Source organism: Serinus canaria, chromosome 3, assembly GCF_022539315.1.
Source record: "Serinus canaria isolate serCan28SL12 chromosome 3, serCan2020, whole genome shotgun sequence".
Classification (NCBI taxonomy): Eukaryota; Metazoa; Chordata; class Aves; order Passeriformes; family Fringillidae; genus Serinus; species Serinus canaria.
The window spans coordinates 33,156,785-33,175,429 of record NC_066316.1 but is presented as its reverse complement, the minus strand read 5'-3'; the positions used below and the strand labels follow the sequence as shown (position 1 = coordinate 33,175,429).

Here is an 18,645-nt window from a genome sequence, read left to right as displayed (position 1 = left end):
TTAGAGAAGGACTTGGGTATGGTCAAAAAGGGAAAACATGCCCAAAGTGGGATTCTAGCAAAGGTTAAGTGTACAAGGTTGTGATCTTGAAAAACAGTGCACGGCTGCTGGTTAACTCTGAAAGCAAACCAAACTTTTTTCACTTTAAATACATGAACAGTCTTGGGAAGAAAGCCTGACCCCAGGGTAACCACAGCTCTTGTGGCCTGACCAGGAGGTCAGAGAGTCTCACATCTCTCTGCACTCTCTCGTCCACATCACACAGCTTTGGTTTCAGTGTTAGCCCAGCTCTAGCAGGAAGGGTTGAGGCTGCCCATCCAGCCCCAGAGCCTTCCTGCTGGACACCAGCTGCTGCACAGGCTCGAAGCCAAGACCACTGTGTACTCACCTCCCCCTTGTCCTGAAGGGCAGGCTCTGTTTGCTGCTGTGTGAGAGGATTGGTTTGGTTCCCCTCAGTTCATTGCAAGCAGCATCTCTGTGTGATTCCTAGAAAAACAGGGTTGCTCTTTCAAGAGGGGGTTCTGCACCACCAAATTCAGAGGAGAACGCTTCCTTCCACCCAGGAGGAAGGGGCAGGGTCTAATGTTTGCACCTCTCTGGTCAAGTTTGTTGGCTGGCTTGGGCTGAGGCATTGTGTGTGCACTGCTGGTAGAAACTCCCTGTTCCATGAGTTGTGCTTACATCCTCCAGGATCCTCTTGGCTTCAGGGAAGGGTGTCACATCTAAATCCATTGCTGGATGGGACCAGAAAGAACCTGGCTGTAGGAACACATCTAAAAATAATAATACAAAGTCATAGGATTGTTTAGGTTGGAAAAGACAACTTTAAGATCATCAAATCCAACCATTAACAAAACACTGCCAAGTCCATCACCAAACCATGTCCCTAAGTGCCACATCTACTCATCTTTTCTATGCTTCCAGGGATGGAGACTCAGCCAATGCCCTGGGCAGCCTGTGCTTGGCCAGCCTTCCAGTGAAGAAGTTTTCCCTAATATCCAATCTAAATTTCTCCCCTGGTGGAACTTGAGAGCCTTTCCTCTCATTCTGTTACTTGTTTCCTGGGAGAAGAGGCCAACCCCCAACTGTTACCAGCTCCTTTCAGGCCCTTTTAGAGAGTGGTAAGGTCTCTCCTCAGTCTACCTTTTTTCAGGCTAAACAAAGCCAACTCTCTCAGCTGCTCCTCATGGGAGCATCTTTGGCTGAATATTTTGAAGTCCTTCCAAGCAAAACACTGCTGCATGCTTCGAACAGGCTCAGCACTGCAGGACTCTGGGTCTATAAGGAAGTGTCCAGTGCAGGACACTTTCCAGGGGCTGGGATGCAGAGCACTGTGCTGCCAGAGCACCCCTGGCCAGTCAGTGGTGTCCTAAATGGAGCTGAGGTGCAGGTGGCAGCCAGCACAGGCCAGCAATGAGCAGCTTACATGTGCCAAGTCTGCCTGGGAGCTAGAGACACTTCACTGATGGAGCTGCAGGCCAGTCTGGGCACGATCAGCTCAGGAGTGCAGACCTACCCTGGATGAGAAGGGATTTCCCCTTTTCCTGGGAGCTGGGAGTTGTGTCAGGATGTGCTGGCCCTGCTTCTGCTGAAGAAGGAGCACGGCTGCCTGTGCTGTGGGGGTGAGCTGGCTGGAGTAGCACCAGCAGTAAAGGGGCCACTGCCTGGTGTCCCTTGGGTGGCTGGACCACAGTGACATTTGCAGGGCTGCAGGCAGACAGAGACACAGCTCAGTGTGTCACTCTGTGTTCATTGTGACACTGGCCAGGGCAAGGGGGTCAGGGTGGTTTTGTAAAAAGGATGAAGAGTGGCAGTCCCACCAGGACTGGCTTTGCTGTGTGGGGTCTGTGTTACACTGGGTTTGGAAAACTTGATATTTATGGGTGAATTAAAGCAGGTATATTGTTCACCACTGCTTTGCATGACCAGCTTTAAAAAGTTGATATTATGGGCAATGACTTCTGAAAATGAATTTCCCAAATTCCTGTGTCGTTTCACTTCAAGGACTGTTTTAGTTCTACTCTTGGCTTTTTGTTTTCTGGATAAGTTGCTGGATGTACCTGTTTGTCACATTTCAAACACTTGGTGTGATCAGGCAGTAGTGGGGCTTAGTCACAGATAGATAATAAAGTACTGATTTGTTCTTTAAATATAACCTGTAAAAATTCCTTCTGAAAACTTGTAACAGAGTATTCTGTGCATCTTCAGGTAAAAGGATATTTGGTATTTAAATGCATAGTTGATGTATAATAAAATTTAGAAGTTTGTGTGTTTAGGTCTCTGTGGCTGCCCAGCTACCATGGGAAGATTTATTTTATTTTTAAAAGCTGATCTTAAGGTCCTTTGAAAAATTGCCTCCTAGTTTAATGTTTGCTATGAACTTCATTAAACCCTTTGTGTGGTCTGTGCCAGTTAAGACCATTAGCATTATCATGAACCAGTAACCTCAGGGGGAAAAATGGTTATGCTTAAAAACATAGAAGCAGGGTTATTAACAACAAGTGACTTATCAAGTGTAAATAGAAGGACTTGAACAAAATGTGCGTCACTGTACATGCAGGCCCTCATTTGCCATCTGGTGTCTGTTTTATGACCCCAGCTATGGATTTATTTTGTGCTAGTGGACAAACAATTGGACAATGCTTAGAAACACAAGCTGGAATGTAGGGAAAGCTTATGGCAATCTTTCACATGCTCTGTATCATGTGGGGAAAAAAAGCAGTTTACAGAAAAGATGAGTTGAACTGTAAGCATTGCATCCTGAGAATTCTTCCATATAGTCATGTAATTATGATTTCTTTTACTTTCTTCAGATTTTCATTGAAGTCCAGCTAAGAATGCAACCAACAAAATAAAGTGAAAAAGCTGGGCATTTGAAGAAGCATCCTTCTGCTTGGTGAAAATGTCTCTTATTTTTTGACAACGATTAAAAGACAATGGGGTCAAACACTCTTGGAAAGGCTGCAACATTAGATGAGCTTTTGAACACTTGTATTGAAATGTTTGGTATGCTCTTTCAATATTTTATTTTGTTGTTATTGAAATTAATTTTTAATATAAATCCTGTTGTTCTCTGGTTTAGCCAGTCTTTCTCTTGGCTAAGAACATTTCTGTTCCGTAAAATTTTCCATGTTTCAATTTGGCCCAGAATCATGCAAGCCAGAATTTTAATCACATGCATACTGTATTAAATTTTCTTAATACAGATAATGCACAGTTGTGGGTATGGTGGTTTCTACAATGCTGGCCTTTACCAAGAGAAATGTTTGGATGAATTATTTAAGGAGTTATTTCTGGCATTGATCTTTGTCTTGAGTGGTTACACAGCTGTGGTTTTGACCAGTCATTTTTTTAAAGGTTTTCCAAATCATCATGCAATAATTGGTAAGAATATGACCTAAGGCTCATGTAATATTTGTACTCTTATTAAAATGTGATGTACCAGGTCTGAGGGAAAGAAGTGATGAAAAAGAGCTTGATCCAGAACACCATTAATCATGACATATATCACATTACAGTCAAATGAGTTCATGGATGGGCTTAAGTGTTTTCAAACAGGGCTTTGATTCGCAAAGCTACATTTAGATTCCCTGGAGATGCAGGACAACTTTTGATTGGAAGGAGGTACTAATTTTGTATGCCATGTGGAGGGAAGCGAGTGTCTAAAGGTGAGAAAGATTGAACAATTGATGGATGGACAGACCTTGCTGCAGTGAACCCCACACATCCATTTCTGCAGGCCACCATCAAAGTGGTTGCTCTAGAACTTCATTTAAGTGTTAGCAGAGCCCATGCACTTGCTGTCTGGTGGAAGTAGTGTCTCTTCTTGTGCACACACTCCTTGACAAGCACAGTCCAGGTGTGGCTCCTGTTTTCGTACATCACATCATCTACTCTCTTCAAAAAAAGTGACAGAATAATCCAACATTGCAGATGCTGGGGAAGACTGATGGTCAGCCAGTCTGCCAGGGAATAATTCTGTGTAGTTTCAGTGGCTACACTGCAAAGACACAAGAGTCTCTCTTAGGCAGCTGGAGATGTGACCTTAGGCACAGATGTGAGGTGCTAGGCGCTGCTTTAACATTAAATTCCTTGAAGCAGATCCATTTTTCAAAATAATTTAACTCCTAACTTAAAGCTATAAAGCTGCAATAAAATAAATATTAGATGTACATCCTAAATCGTCTTCCCCCCTCTTGGTGGACTAATTTTGGATTTGTCCCTTAGATTACTGGCACTGTCTTTCCATAAAGTTTAGCACAGTGCTGCCCATGCTCTGTTTTTTATTTAGCTGTGGCCTCTTATCTGAACTGGTCTGGGTTTTTTCCTTTGTTTAAATAACACTCACTGCATTCTAGCAAGTTGCTGTCCAAGGGGCATTTTTGTGCCCTGTTGTTCTTTCCTACCTTTTTGTTAGGTAATGAGCCAACAATTCCACTTTTGATCCTTTCTGTCTGACTGTGCTTGAAGAGTAAGAAGCTCCCCTCTTTTATGGTGGGGTTAACTCATTGTTTCTCTTTTGCAGATGACAAAGGAAACCCGTGCTCCAGCCATTTGCCAAGAACCTTTCTTTTAATGCACCGCTGGTATCTGCCTTCCACAGAGCTGGCTGGCAAGCTTCTGTCCACATATCCTTTCACAAAGTGCTGCCAATTGCCATTACAGTGCCAAAAGCAGATTGTCTTCCTGGCTGCTTGTAAAAATGTGCCAATTAATCAATGACAAACGAGGTTTAGAGGTGAATTTTTTTTCAGCCTAAGAGGTGTGAGTTTGTGAGCTTCTTTATGCTCATACATAAAGACTTTGTAGGTTTTCTACATATGTACAAGAATACTAACTGTGCATCAACCCTGAATAACTGCACATGTGAGGCCAAGACAATTTTTCAAGTGTATCACAGCAGGTTGACCTTTGAGTGCTATGAATTTTCAGTGATATCTAACTACCCATATGCCATTTATACCTCTTACCTCAGTTATCATATTTGGCTAGCCAGAGCTGGCAAGAAACCTTTCAGCAAAATATTCAGAATTGTAGAATAGAGGCATTTTTGATAGGGGGAAAAAAGGGGCAGCCAGGAAATAGTCTCTGTCCCCTATGATGTTGTGAAAGTGAATGAAATACCAGAGGCATAACGTGGTTATCTCTAGAAGAAAAGTTTGATACTTTTTGATAGATTCAGCTGCTCTAGTATCAGCCTCCAGTGAACAAAAACAACATTGCTGAGTCAAGGCACACAAAGCTTTCTTTAGCTGACATACTTATAGAGATGCTGATGGGGAGAATTGCAATGAATTCAGATTGAAAATCTGCTACTTCATGAGGTAAATGCACTCCTGGTCCTCTAGCATTTTGGCTTCATGGTTCAATACCATCAATGTAACTTTGTTTGGGTTTTTTACTTGGTCTCCATTCTAGATTGAAGAGGGAATGTGTTTAAAACAATTAAGTTGAGCCATCTAGCCTTTAAGACACTTAACTGCATTGAGCTACAAAGCTGTCAGAAAACTTGTGTTATTATTTATCTGGCTCATGAGTGTTATGATTTATCAGCCTCTCAGAGAGGACAAGTTCAGTGCCACCCAGAGGGGAGACACATTTTACTCCCAGCTGTAACTTAGTGTGGGAGCAGACAATTGTCTCTGGGTTGCAGACTTCAGTTCATGCAACCCCTTGCAATCCCTACATAATTTATGGTGACAGGAGTGTGTCAGTGATGCCGAAGCTGTTACACACTGGGTGTGTTCCAAACTTTGAAACAGCTGCTCTGGCCTTGTTTCCATGGGAAAGCTTTCATGTGTTGGGCTGTTCCCATGTAGGAACATTTCTCTGTAAAAGAGAAAGTATGAATTTTTAAGTAATCATGGCATAACTTGCTTCACTCAAAGGGTTTTTCCTTCTTCCTCTGGATGAAGTTACATCACTGAGAAGAAAATGAGGGGGGTTTCTGAAGTCAGGGCTGATAAAGCCTTTTCCACTCCCCCTTACATAGAGGAGGGGGCTTGCATGCTTTACATGTAAGCTTATGTGGTTACATCTGCTTCCCACAGATATCTTGGTGGAACTGCCACTCAAAAGCTTGTTTGCATTTCCACTGAAAAATCTTTTCTGGGCAGACAAAGTTGTCTCACTTGGACAGGGGCAGAGTGCAAGTGTTATCTGGGTGTCCTGGCAGCCTGAGTCAGGGCACTCTGAGTGCCTTCTGTGGGTGTCACCTGAGACATCACTTCAGTTTTGCATTTCAGTGGAATGCTGCTTTCTTGTGCTGTTCTGAATTAAGCAAAAAAAATTAAAAGATAAAGTGGCTTTTGCCATTTCAGTGTCACAAATAATTATGGAAGAAGCAGGCTGAGCTCACTCTCTCTGTCTAAACAGTGGACCTGAAATAAGTCCTATGGAAAAAAAGTATGTAAAATACATGCAGCCACTGAATGCTATACCTGAGTCTCTGGGCATCTCCTAACTGCTGTCTGTGGATTTCAGATACTGGATTTTGGAATTTCCTGCAGAGTTTAACTTGGATCTTGGGCTGATTCGTTTGACTGAAGAGTTTCAAGAAGTAGCCAGCCAGCTTGGATATGAGGATCACATCCATCTTATTGATATCTCCAGCATGTAAGGATGTCATGTCAAAGACACCTTTGTTTCTGGAACAGCAGAATTCTAGTTCTGTACAAAGTACAAAATTATTAAGGCCCATTTTGATCTTGAGAGAACAAAAATAGCACTTGCAAAATTGTCTTTAAATTTGAAGCTACTAAAAATTTGAAGTTATAGTTACACAGTAAGGAGAAGATTACTTTCTGTATGTAAATTTTTCATATAAACAGGAAATAAATTATTTTTCTGACAAGGCACGAGCCAAGTATTAGTTAGTATTAATATTAAGTATTATTATTACTTTTTTTCTACAAGTTTTCATACAAAATAACAAGCAATGTAGTGACTGGCATGCTGTGTAACTCTTAGATCTTCCCAGGGAAGCTTTCTTGTCTTCACATCCATAACCTGTTAGTTTTTTGCAATATTTTCTATTATTTAACTAGAGAATTTTTAGTATTCACATATGTAGTTGAATTGCATCAAAATGATTACAACTAATATTTCCTTGACAAGCTGGAATGAAAGTTACTTTTTAAACATCACCAGACATGCTTTTGCATCTCATCTGATATTGTAGATTTTCTTTTAAAATATGGCACATGCACAGGATTTGGCTGTCTCTGTTGTTCCATTACTTCTGGGACCTGTGGACTTACAGAGGAAAAATTAATCCTTGATGTTATTCCAGTATGTTTTTATTCTGTATCAGAATTTGTTTTCAGCTGTCCCTGTATTTTAAAGCATCTTTAATTATGGCTTCCTGTATCATGGGGAAGAATATCTTGTCCTTTTGTTGTGATGGAAACCTGCTATTATTTAGTGATCAGTTTTACATGACACATTCCAGCTGTGGCCTGCACTGACATGCACCCAAGCAGAACTGAGATTTATTCCTATTCTGTTGCAGTCCTTCCTATGACTGGATGAGAAGAGTTACACAGAGGAAGAAGATTTCCAAGAAAGGAAAAGCCTGCCTGCTGTTTGACCATCTGGAGCCCATTGAGCTAGCTGAACATCTCACTTTTCTGGAGCATAAATCTTTTAGGAGAATTTCTGTAAGAAGCCCACAGCTTTGTCACTTGCAATTAGGAGCCTGTCTTTAAAGAGTGTTCACATGATTTCACATTTATGACTTTTTTCCCAAGATTTCAGTGTAGTGAATCTTTATACTTTCTCACATGATACACATAGCCACGCACTTCCTGGACCTTTTTGTGCCTGATGGTTTTTGACACTGAGGGAAATTCAGGCAGAGTTGCTTCTTTTCACAGAGGTTTGTACAAGGGCAAGAGGCAAAAGTGGATAAAAACTGAAGTTGGAGCTAAAACAAAACAAATAGAAAGACAAATGCCAAAAGAAGTGCTGGTTTCTGCTGGCAAATATCCATCTGAAAGGGTCACGTGGTGTTACTGTATCAGGTGGCAAATGGAAGCAGTAAGCTCTCAAGATGACAAATGAGACTTTTTTTAAGGTGTTCAGAAGCCTGAGAGAAATCAAACTCCCAAACCAAGAAAAATGTGTGGGGTTTTTTTGTTTGTTTTGAGGGAGGAAGGAAAAAGAGATCAATGAGGAGCTGAGACCAGTCTAAATAGAATCACTTTGATGTCGCTTAATAATGTTCAAAGGTTAATTACTCTAGACTTCAAATTGTAGGAAAACACCCTACTGTGATCCATGCAATGCTGACCTCAAAGAAGGAGGGAAGGACAAGAAAAAAGGCATGGATTTCTAATTAGATTTACGATGTATTTGAATTCCTTGGGGGTTTCCAGGAAGAAAACTCAAATCTGCAATGAATTTTCTTTTTTCCCCCTGCCCTTTCTAGTTTCTATGTTAATTCTTCAGTTGGAATTTTGCTGTCATAGATGATTCTCTGCAACCAGCAAGAGTTAATTGATCTTGTTCCACTTGTTCTCTCAAAGATATGTAATTGCAGAATATGATTACTCTGATTCCTGTGTTTGGTTTTACCTGTTTAAAAAAAATGGGGGAGAAGGAAGGGCAGCATTAACTATAACAAAAAAAAAATTCAAATTATCTGAACACTGAAATACTGTCTATCTGCAGCTAGGAGACAAGCATCTGTTGTGTTGGAGTACATGCCCTCATGTTTTCCTAGCAGGCTGGTTTTGATCAGCTAAACCCATCTTGTCTGGCATCACTAGCAACTCCCTACACAAGCTAAAATTTTGTCCTAAATTACTGAAAACAACATCCTTTTAAGGGATAGCTTTAAACTGTTTTTCAAATATTCAGGGAAATTTAATTCTTGGGATCCTATAGAGTACCATGGCTTGAAGGTGTCAAATATAACAACAAAGAATAAAATGTTTTGAGCAAATTATGGGAAAGATGGAAGTAGCAATCACACTCATCTTGCAGGCTTCTGTATTTCCTGACACACAAACTAGTTGTAAGTTGACATTTAAGGAAAAGCCACACCAAAACAACAACAAAAAGATTTTAAGGAGGATATGCTGTGCAGCAGGGTCTGCTGACCCTGAATCATGGTCCCTTTCTTCAAGACAAGCTTTAGAAAGAAAAGTATCAAAGTTTCAGTTTGATTCTCCAGTTTGTCCACTGTTTTGCTGAAAGTGTCTTTCCTCTGTTAGTTCACAGATTACCAAAGCTATGTCATCCATGGCTGCTTGGAAAACAATCCTACTTTGGAGAGATCCATTGCTTTATTTAATGGTATCTCTAAATGGGTCCAGCTCATGGTTCTCAGCAAACCAACACCTCAGCAAAGAGCAGAAGTAATCACCAAGTTTATCAATGTTGCACAGGTAAGTCTTGCAGATGAGTCTTTTTCTTCAGTACAAAGCAGGAATATAAATGGAGATTAAAGTAAACAAATCAGCTGATGCTCTTTGTGTGATTTCCTTAGGGAACAACCTGTTCAATATCACTGGAGGTTAGTTGTTCAGGTGTGGTGTGCCTGCATTTTTTAACTAGCAGACATAACTTTATGAAATTTTTCTTTGTTTTATTCCAGTTGGCAACTGTCACTATTGTGTGCTTCTTCTGGACCTCAGCTAGTTAAAAAAATGAAATGCTGAACCATTCTGTTATGTGCCATGAAATGCTGAACCATTCTGTTATGTGCCCTGGTTTATTGGTTTGTGCTTTAGCCATGGTGGGTTGTCTCCTTGAACTTGCTGTGTGTGACATTCAGTAGCTGCTGCTTGGATTTTGTTAATTTTTAATTATGCATGATTAATGTTTCCTGCAGAAGCTCCTTCACCTCCAGAACTTCAACACACTGATGGCAGTGGTGGGAGGTCTAAGCCACAGCTCTATTTCTCGCCTGAAAGAGACTCATTCTCACCTGTCCTCAGAAGTCACAAAGGTATGATGGACTCCAGAATACAGACATGTTGAGGGGAACAGCACCTCTTTGAGGTCTGATGGGTTCTGCAGGGCAGGTACCTCACCAGCACAATATTTGGATCATGGCAGAGCATCCTGAAGGGCACTGGGTTGCATTCCTCTCAATGGAGCAGGATAAGCTCACAGATATACCCTGGCTGAGTGCCTGTGCCAGAGAGGAAATCAACACTGTCAACACCATGACAGGAGTTGTGTTCATTTAAAACAGATTAAGGAAATGCAAGGAATGCTTTCACAAGGACTTTCTTCCCTGGCTATTTGTAGGACTGGAACGAAATGACAGAGCTGGTCTCTTCCAATGGAAACTACTGCAACTACCGCAAGGCTTTTGCTGACTGTGATGGCTTCAAAATTCCTATCTTAGGAGTCCATTTGAAAGACTTGATTGCTGTCCATGTCATTTTTCCTGATTGGATAGATGAGAACAAAGTTAACATAGTGAAAATGCAGCAGCTTTCCATCACCTTGAGTGAACTGGTTTCCCTGCAAACTGCTTCTCATCATTTGGAGCCCAATTTGGATTTAATTAACCTGCTCACCGTAAGTATTGAACATGTTTCAATTCACTGCTGTGATTCAAATGTTGAGTGTCAGTAGGAATACTCATATCTATAAAGTTAAGTGCATATTTTAACCTCAGTTTTGAAAAAGAAAAAGGAAAAAATACAAAACAGAAACAAGTTCACATGAAGTGTTAAGAAAGCCAAAGAGTTTTAGTACAGTCCTATGGGATGGCTGGAAGCAGCACCAGAATTGTTACAAATTACCTCTTTTAAGGAAGACAGAGGAAGGGCTGTATTTATGTTAGAAGAAGTAAAACTCAGTTCTGACTACTTAGGATGGAGGTTTATGTCTCCTCTGGAACAACTGGGAGACATGCTGGCATCAACACGTGAGAGAAATTCCAGCCTGAGCATCATTCCAATGTGCTTTCATTTTGACACAGTACCCTTAAATAAAATGTGATGGATTTATACTGGGACTGATCAGGTACAGAGCTTTACACTAAGGAAGCTGACAAATATCAGCCTGAGCTTGGAGAAACCAAGCTGATGTGGATATACCTATGGCTTCATTGTAATGAGGGCTGGGAAAGTTTGGGAAAACTGGAAAACCTCCTTCAGTTGTGCCTTGTTTGGAACAACCTGGGAACAAGTCTTAATCCTGATTAGTAGGACAGAAAAGAGCAGGCACCAGATGTTGAACCCTGCAACAATCCTTTAACTTAAATTTTGAACTCTAAAGGTAGATATTTACTGTCTTGTTTTGTTTTTGTAATGACTGAGAGCTGCTTTCTTGGGACACTCTTTCCCTTCCTGGTCATTTCTTCCAAGCTTGGCTTTGAATGGGGGGAAGTGGAACGCCAGGCTTTAGGGAACTGAGCAATAAAAACGTGAGTCCAAAAGGATAGAAATTAGACAATGTGAAGTGAGAGATGGAAGCTGAACTACTGCTACCACTTTCATTAGCTGTTCTCTCTTCTTGGTGACAGCCTGTTTCCCAAAAGGAGCAGAAAGCTAAAGATTTTTTTTAAGACCTTGCAGGTCTTCATACATTCATCATTGTATCAGCCTGAGCTCATGTAGTGCATCTGTTTTTCAATTTTTAATTTTTTTCCTTGTTCTCTTTGTTTTCAGCAAGATGACAGGAATTCTATCTGTATTTTTGTATTCCTTTCAGTGTACTCCTTTTACTAGGAGATGTAATGGAGTACATGATGGGTACCGTGTCATTTGTGATACTCCAATGCATTCATTCATAGTATAACTCTGCTGACTTTGTTACAGTCGAGCCAATCTGATAGAGTAAAAAATGAAGTTGCATTCTGAAATGTGGATTCCAGACCTGATCAAGGGTTTTAAATAAGGTAGACAGGTGTGGGAAACCAAAAACGTTTCCAGGGTAAGTCTGTCTTCACAACAGTCACTGGAAGTGTAGTTGTGGATCAAGAAGGTTTGTGTGGGAGTATTGATTTAAAATGGTGACTTCTGGAAAGGGAAAAAACAACAAATTTCTATCAAAAGTTCCTGGACCAGAATTTTGATACACACCATAATATGAACATTCTCATTTTTCTTCCTGTATGTAGATTTTGTCCTTATCAGTGCATATGAATACAATACTTTTTTTTTTTTTAATGCTAGTCTCTTAAATAGAAATAATGGATTTTTATTGTAGATTAAATGTTTCTGTCCATCTTTTTGTTGCAAAGAAAGTTTTAAGTCATTGGCTGGGTTCAGAGAAAGAGGACAAGAAAAGGGTTGCAACCCAAAGCTGACAAGAGCTGACCACCAAGAACAGTGGACCTTGCTATGTGTGAATGGTCTGTTAGCAGATTTGGCCTCCCCTGCTGCCTACCTCATCTTCAGTTTTCAGAGTGTGAAGAATTAACAATTCCTTTTATTGCTAGGTCTTATCTCTCTAATGTCAACTGCAAAATTTTTTCCATCTTTACCTTATTTAGAGCAACTCCCTTTCAAATCTAGCAAATGAATATAAATGTATGGAATGCTTTCCAGCTGTGTGTGATTTGGCTGACCCAACGGTTTCTTCCCTTCTGCTGTTTTGCCATTGAGCAGCTTTTATCTGGGCAAGCTTTTAGCTGGTCTCTTGTCCTGATAAGCAATGTGTAAATCCCTTTTCTGGCCTCCCTCCCTTGCAGTGCTGCCTTTTACACCACACCTAGCAAGTGCCTGGCCTGTGCTTGCTTGACAAGTCAGTCACTGGGCTCTGTCCAACAACTTGCACAAAAAGATAAAATGGGCATTTCATGGGCATGTGGGAATTGGGAATTTGGCCTGGTTTTTCCCTTCCTCAGAGGCAGAGTCCTATTTGCTCTAAGGGAGATGAGACCTTTCAAGTGGCTTGGAAATGGTGATGTTTGTGAAGACTTTGGTAAGAACTATGAAGTAAGAACTTGGGTTAAATGTTTGGGTGAGAGGGCAGTAGTAAACTTCAGGCCAATTCCTCAAGGGGCTTCCAGGCATTTTAAAGATGCTATTTTGAGTATAGAACCAAGAGGGTTCTTGGGGAACAAGAGGACTCTTGGTTCCAGTGGCAGCTGCTGAACAGTCAGCAGTTTGGAAAGTTGGTCTTCTCATGCCTTAAATGTCTGCACACAAACTTGGAGTCTGCTTTCACCCCTCCACCCCACCCCATCTTTCTGTAAGCATAAAAAGTCAGCTTCTAGCTCACAGAATTTTAGCTTTGAGCATGCAGCTGAAAGAAGCCAGCATTTTGCATGGAAGTTAACATGCCACAAACAAGGGAAAGTTTTGGTGCATGGACAGCAGGGACACATGCCAGGTTTACTGGCACAGGAGACTACCAAAGCTGAGGGGGATGCAAGTCCTGCCTTGGGCTGAGTAAATGAGTCAGAGTTACAAGGGCAAGTGAAATCCATGTGTTACAATTCAGCAGCCAGTGAGCCAGAGTACATTACAGGAAGATGGACTCAGTTCTTAGTGCATGATTGCTCTTGGTCTGTGATTATTCCTTCTTTCCTGACTTACTGGCCACGCTTGCTCCACCTTCACCGAACCTAGTACCTGGTTCTGTACCATGTGGAGCTGAGATGTAGTGAAAGAGGACCTAATCACAAGCTTGGCAGTGCAGCAGAGAGCTTTAAAAACTCTCTCTCTTAAAGCTTAAAAGCTTTAAGCTTTGCCTTTAGAAAACTTATATTTGATAAGGATGCTTAACCTTACCAGCTGTGCACTGGTTTGGTTTTTCTTCACAATGTGAATAAAAAGCTGTGGGCACATGTTTCATCACTTTCTGTGCAATGGAAGTGGATCTCAGTTTCTCAGCTAGACCACAGTCTATGTTGTCTAGCTGAGAACTTTGTTAAAACTTATTCAGTGCCACCATTTTTCCCTTGCTATATTTATCTCTCAGTATCTATTTATCTAACCTGTTCTGAGACTAAATGCAAATGACTGGAAAGCCCCAGGCATTTGTACAATCTGGTGAAGAGAATGAGAACTACCTAAACAATCAAATTGAAAGTCACCCTCCCTAACTTGTGTTCAGTAAGTTCCACTTCAAAAGAAAAAAAAAAGTCATGTGTTTCTGATCACTCCCCTACCTTTCTCAATGCCCCTCCAAATTGCTCAGAAAAAAAATAGGACAGCAATGATAGTCAGGTTAGAATAGAAACTGCCACTGACTGTGAAGCTGATTCTAGGAAAATCCATATTATACTTTATATATTGTAGCAAAACTGTAAATAAAATATAAAATTATTGCTTACATAACTGCATAATCATCATGCTTGTACTAATGTGTGAAACTTCTGACCTAGACAATACCTTGTCCACTGCGTGCTTGCACATTGTGCCTAATGAAGTTATATCCACTGCTTAAGATAAGGTGATATAATTCAGGGAGGGAGAGACACAAGCTTGCTCAATAAATACTAATCCACTTCCTCTCCCAAATCCACACCCAGCTCATCTGGCCTGCTGAGGAAACTGTGCTCTTTCCCAGGAATGAGACAACACCTTTTTAAGTGACATTTCTGCTCTCCCAGTCTGACAGGATGGCATCATGCACTCCAACAGAGTGCTGCTTATGTTATGCCACCAAGGAAGCTCAGAACACAGTCACTGAACATCTCACCTCATGAACAAGATTTATTACAGCACTTACTGCTTCAATTTTGTCTTTGGGACAGGCCCTCACCTAAGCCTGTGACAGCAGCATGCTGGCTGGGTAAAGGAACCTGCAGGATGCACAGCCTTTCACTGTGCCCTTAATTCCACAGTGCAAAAATCAGCAAAGTTTCAGCTAGACAAAATGAATAATGTGATCTCCAGATTTCTCTAAAGCCATGTGTTTGCTTTGGGAACCTCTCTTGGGAAAGGACACAACTTGTGTCTCACTCATCACACAAAATTGTGCCTAAAAGAGACTGGCTCCTAGAGGTGGTTTTGCAGTAGGTGTCACTGGTCCTGCTTGCTACTTACTTGGCACTTCAGATTCTCTAAAAATAACCTTCTGTGACAGCCATTTAGTCAGTAGTAATTCTGTCTGTCTGCTTGGGAACGGAAAAAAATCCTTTTAACTCAATCTTAGCTTAACTGGGGATTTGCAAAGTGGATGATGACTTCAAATCGTGCCAATTCTTCAAAGCCAGTTAATGCAGGAAGATGATCACAGGAAACATGCAATGTTTGTTTCCTCTCATTGTCAAACATTAGCTACAGTGCTGATTACCTTTCTCCTTCATCACTCCAAAGGATGAGGAGGTCACTGCAGACATTGATCAGTGCAAGACCCCAGCTGCCAAAATAACAACGGATTCATCCTACTTTAAGTATATTTATGTACCTTTTTATGTTTCTCAATAAATCCTCCAGGGAAAAGAATGAGACCATGATAGAAAAATCTTTCATTTATCTAGAAAGAGCTGGAAGGCAATTTGCCTGACTTGCTGAGAGGTGACCAGGAGCAGGCCAAGCTGGGCTAAACTGGGACTGCTCTCAATGGAGCATTTTCTCCATCACCAGCAGTGGCAAACCCAGCTTGCCTCTCCCAGGCCTCTGCCTGCCCAGGGCTTCCCAAAGAGGCATTTTCTCTAGGGGCTGATCTTTGTAGAAGAGCTGCACTACTATGACCCTTCTTGAGGAACAAGATTTGACCAAAATAAAATCTGAAATCCCTCCAGCCTAGCCCCTCTACAACTACTGTCTTGAAGCTTTTGCATTCAGCAGGCTCTTTCTCTGAGATCTCTCACGAGCATCGAGCTGCTAGAAGAAAGGGGTTTGTGTGGGGGTGCTCTTTGGAGCCCATGTCCCTCTGTGCATGAGGTAAGCATGCAGCCCCTCTCAGCCACGGGCTCAGGCTTGTGCCAGCCCTCAGGTGCAGTGACACGAGCAGCAGCGTGTTCTTCACCAGCCTGGCTTGGCTGCACTCTGGGCAAATCCACTTCCCCAGCAGCTGCACGAGGCTTTGGCATGTCTCCTGAACTCAGGGTAGCAAAATGTTGTGTTTGCCTTCAGTGGGAGCTTAAAAGCCTGTCATATCCAACCCAGCCTAGTAAATATTGCTGTTTTCCATTCTTTCTTGCATATAGCTGTCCCTGGACCTCTACCACACTGAGGATGATATCTACAAGCTCTCGCTGGTGCTGGAGCCAAGGAACTCTAAATCTGTACGTCATCTTTTACTGCATTTTGGCATGTGTTTATTTTGTCTGCATGCAGTTCATTTAATTGTTAAATGACAGTTAATGTGTTTCCCTATTCATAAGTATATAAAGCTTTTCAGTGTTATATTTGTGTCGAAAACACAGGAACTATTTATAGGTTTTATTTATTTCTCCCAATATGCACCTTTATTTTAGTGCATATTGGGAGAAATAAAGAGTGGAACATGACAGATGTCGCTGTTGATTATTTTTCAACAAAACCTCTGCAGGTCCTGGAAAACAAAGTTCTGCTTTAGATATATAATCATTTATAAGTTTATATCAATTATTTCTTGTGCGACCCTTAGCTGATTTTCTGGATGCTGGTGCAGTTACACTAAACAACACTGAGTTAAAAGGTTTGTTTAAGGCAAGGCAAATAATTACTGTATTATTTTAAAACTGTTTGCTTAGGTATAATTGGCTGCATCTTGGGCTCTCAAGCAATGTTTAAACAGATGAGAATAGATATTAATCTTTATTTGGTTATGAGCAACTAAGGATAATGCTGCATTCAAGCATTTTTCTTTTTTTTTTTTTTTGAAAGTCAAAGGATACAGATAAACCTCATAATTAATAGTTATTACTCAGTATTATTACTCATAATTAATGGTTGAGTTCCACTTCAAGTATTAATTATTCACTTTCTTCTGCTGCCAAAGGTTGGGGACTCTGCTTTCCTCTGTGCATTTCTTCAGTGTATCAACATTCTTATTACCTTTCATATCCAGCCTGTGATGCTCTCAGGCTGAGCCCTCTCAAGTCTGACAGCAGTAGAAGCTGAGAGTGGCTGGAAATGCTTCACAGGGGGTGAGAGCAGGGTCCAGGAGTCTGAGATAATGCATTCCAGTGCTTTTAAAGGTTTTGAAGCATTCTCAAAAGCAAGCAAGGGAGCAGAACCCTTTAGTTTCCATGTATAAGGCTTCTCTGGGGTTTAAAATTGTTAATCCACCTTGGAGACCAGTTTGAGGACTATGTGTGTGCTCCCAGTGATGTATTGTGAGCAATGACAAGGAAACTGATGAATATTTCTACAGTCAATGCTAGCTCAGCTTGAACACTTGAAATTTCATTACTGAGTCTCCAGTGCTTGTTGGGTATGATTTGACCACAACAGGTCCCTCATGCTCTCGCTACTGCCAGCAAAGTTGAAATGTCCCAGCCCCATGCTGCAGAAGGACTGACGGACCGCTCCTGTAAATGAAGAACATTATCACATTGCTGCTTTGATCTCCAGCCTGAGCTTTAAGCAAGACAAAAGCAATATAAACAATGCTGTGCACTTTAGCAGTGCCCAGCAGCTGTGGGAGACTTCTGCATGGGGATCAATGACCAGCCAGTGGCACTGAGCTACGGCAGCGCCCCGGCGGGTGGGAAGCTGCAGCTGAATGGACAGAAGGCGCAAGACTGGGAGCTTACTTCTCTTTGATGGAGTGCCAAAGCACACAGGCTCCATTACAGGGGAAAGAATCTGTGGGGCTTGTGTATGTGGAGAAATTTGTCAAAGGCAACGTGACAGCACAGTTATGTCATTCCAACTGCTCCTTGATTTATTGTTATGTGGGTACCGCTCCCGTGCAGGTGCGCTCTGGAGGAAATGCCTCATGCTGCTGCAATCATTTTTGAGGCAAAAGTGGAGCTGATCTGTTAGCATATCAGTCTGCTGTCAACAGGGACTCCAGCAAGACTTTCCTTCTGCTGAAACTGGGAGGAGACCCTTCAGTCAGTACAGCAGCCTTAAAAAAACTCTGAGGAATGACACCAGCTGTAGTATAGCACCTCCTTGTCACAGTGTCCTGCTTTTCCACAATTATTAGTGATCTTCTTGTTAGGAGTTTTCACTGATACAGCTATAATCTAGAGAACAACTCTGCCTGGTGCAATTAGACCACTGATGATGCACTTAGGTAATTTTTTTCCAATCCAAAATACATAGATGTTTGCAAACATCTGAAAATGCTTTCTCAGTCTACAATACCATGGTCCCTGTGCTGGTGAAATAAATGGGAGATACAGTCTGAATCACAAACTGCATGGCCAGATACAGTGTTCTAGAATGTTTAATAAATTCAGCTTGATAGTCTCTGGACAGCCATTTGGCACCTTTCCTCATAGGATGCATTTCAAATACATAAATAAAATCACCATTGTTCATCTGAGTCTGTGAGTGCAATAGAAGAACAAATAACTCCCTTTGGTTAGTGGTCAGTAACATGAGGATTTCATTGCAACCTGTCAAAAAACCATAAAAATTGAATGAGACTTCAAATGAAATAGCCCAGAAGGGAGAGGAAGGCTCCAGTGAATTCAGTCTGTCTCTGCCACCGCTCACTCAGACCAGCAGGTGTTAAAAGCTCCTTGAGAGGTCTTGCTAGTCTAGCACCACACTGACACTTTTAATACAGATGCTTTTGGGAGATAGAGCTGGATGTTCAGGCTCACAGTACTTCTTATGAAAATTG

The 18,645-nt window shown here is 41.4% G+C and overlaps 1 protein-coding gene across 5 annotated transcripts in view; it reads left to right on the top strand.

Moving 5' to 3' along the window:
• RASGRP3 (RAS guanyl releasing protein 3) overlaps positions 1–18,645 on the top strand; it is a 58,579-nt gene that overhangs the window by 27,056 nt on the left and 12,878 nt on the right. For 4 of the 5 annotated variants that reach the window (XM_050972847.1, XM_050972844.1, XM_050972845.1 and 1 more), the window contains exons 2-10: positions 2,814–3,006; positions 4,526–4,628; positions 5,262–5,324; positions 6,484–6,615; positions 7,511–7,658; positions 9,216–9,389; positions 9,836–9,952; positions 10,258–10,533; positions 16,070–16,147. In XM_050972847.1, coding sequence (XP_050828804.1) covers positions 2,937–3,006; positions 4,526–4,628; positions 5,262–5,324; positions 6,484–6,615; positions 7,511–7,658; positions 9,216–9,389; positions 9,836–9,952; positions 10,258–10,533; positions 16,070–16,147 — 1,161 coding nt within the window. In that variant the 5' untranslated portion in view covers positions 2,814–2,936. The remainder of the gene's footprint in view (positions 1–2,813; positions 3,007–4,525; positions 4,629–5,261; positions 5,325–6,483; positions 6,616–7,510; positions 7,659–9,215; positions 9,390–9,835; positions 9,953–10,257; positions 10,534–16,069; positions 16,148–18,645) is intronic. The other variant, XM_050972848.1, reaches the window with a different exon arrangement.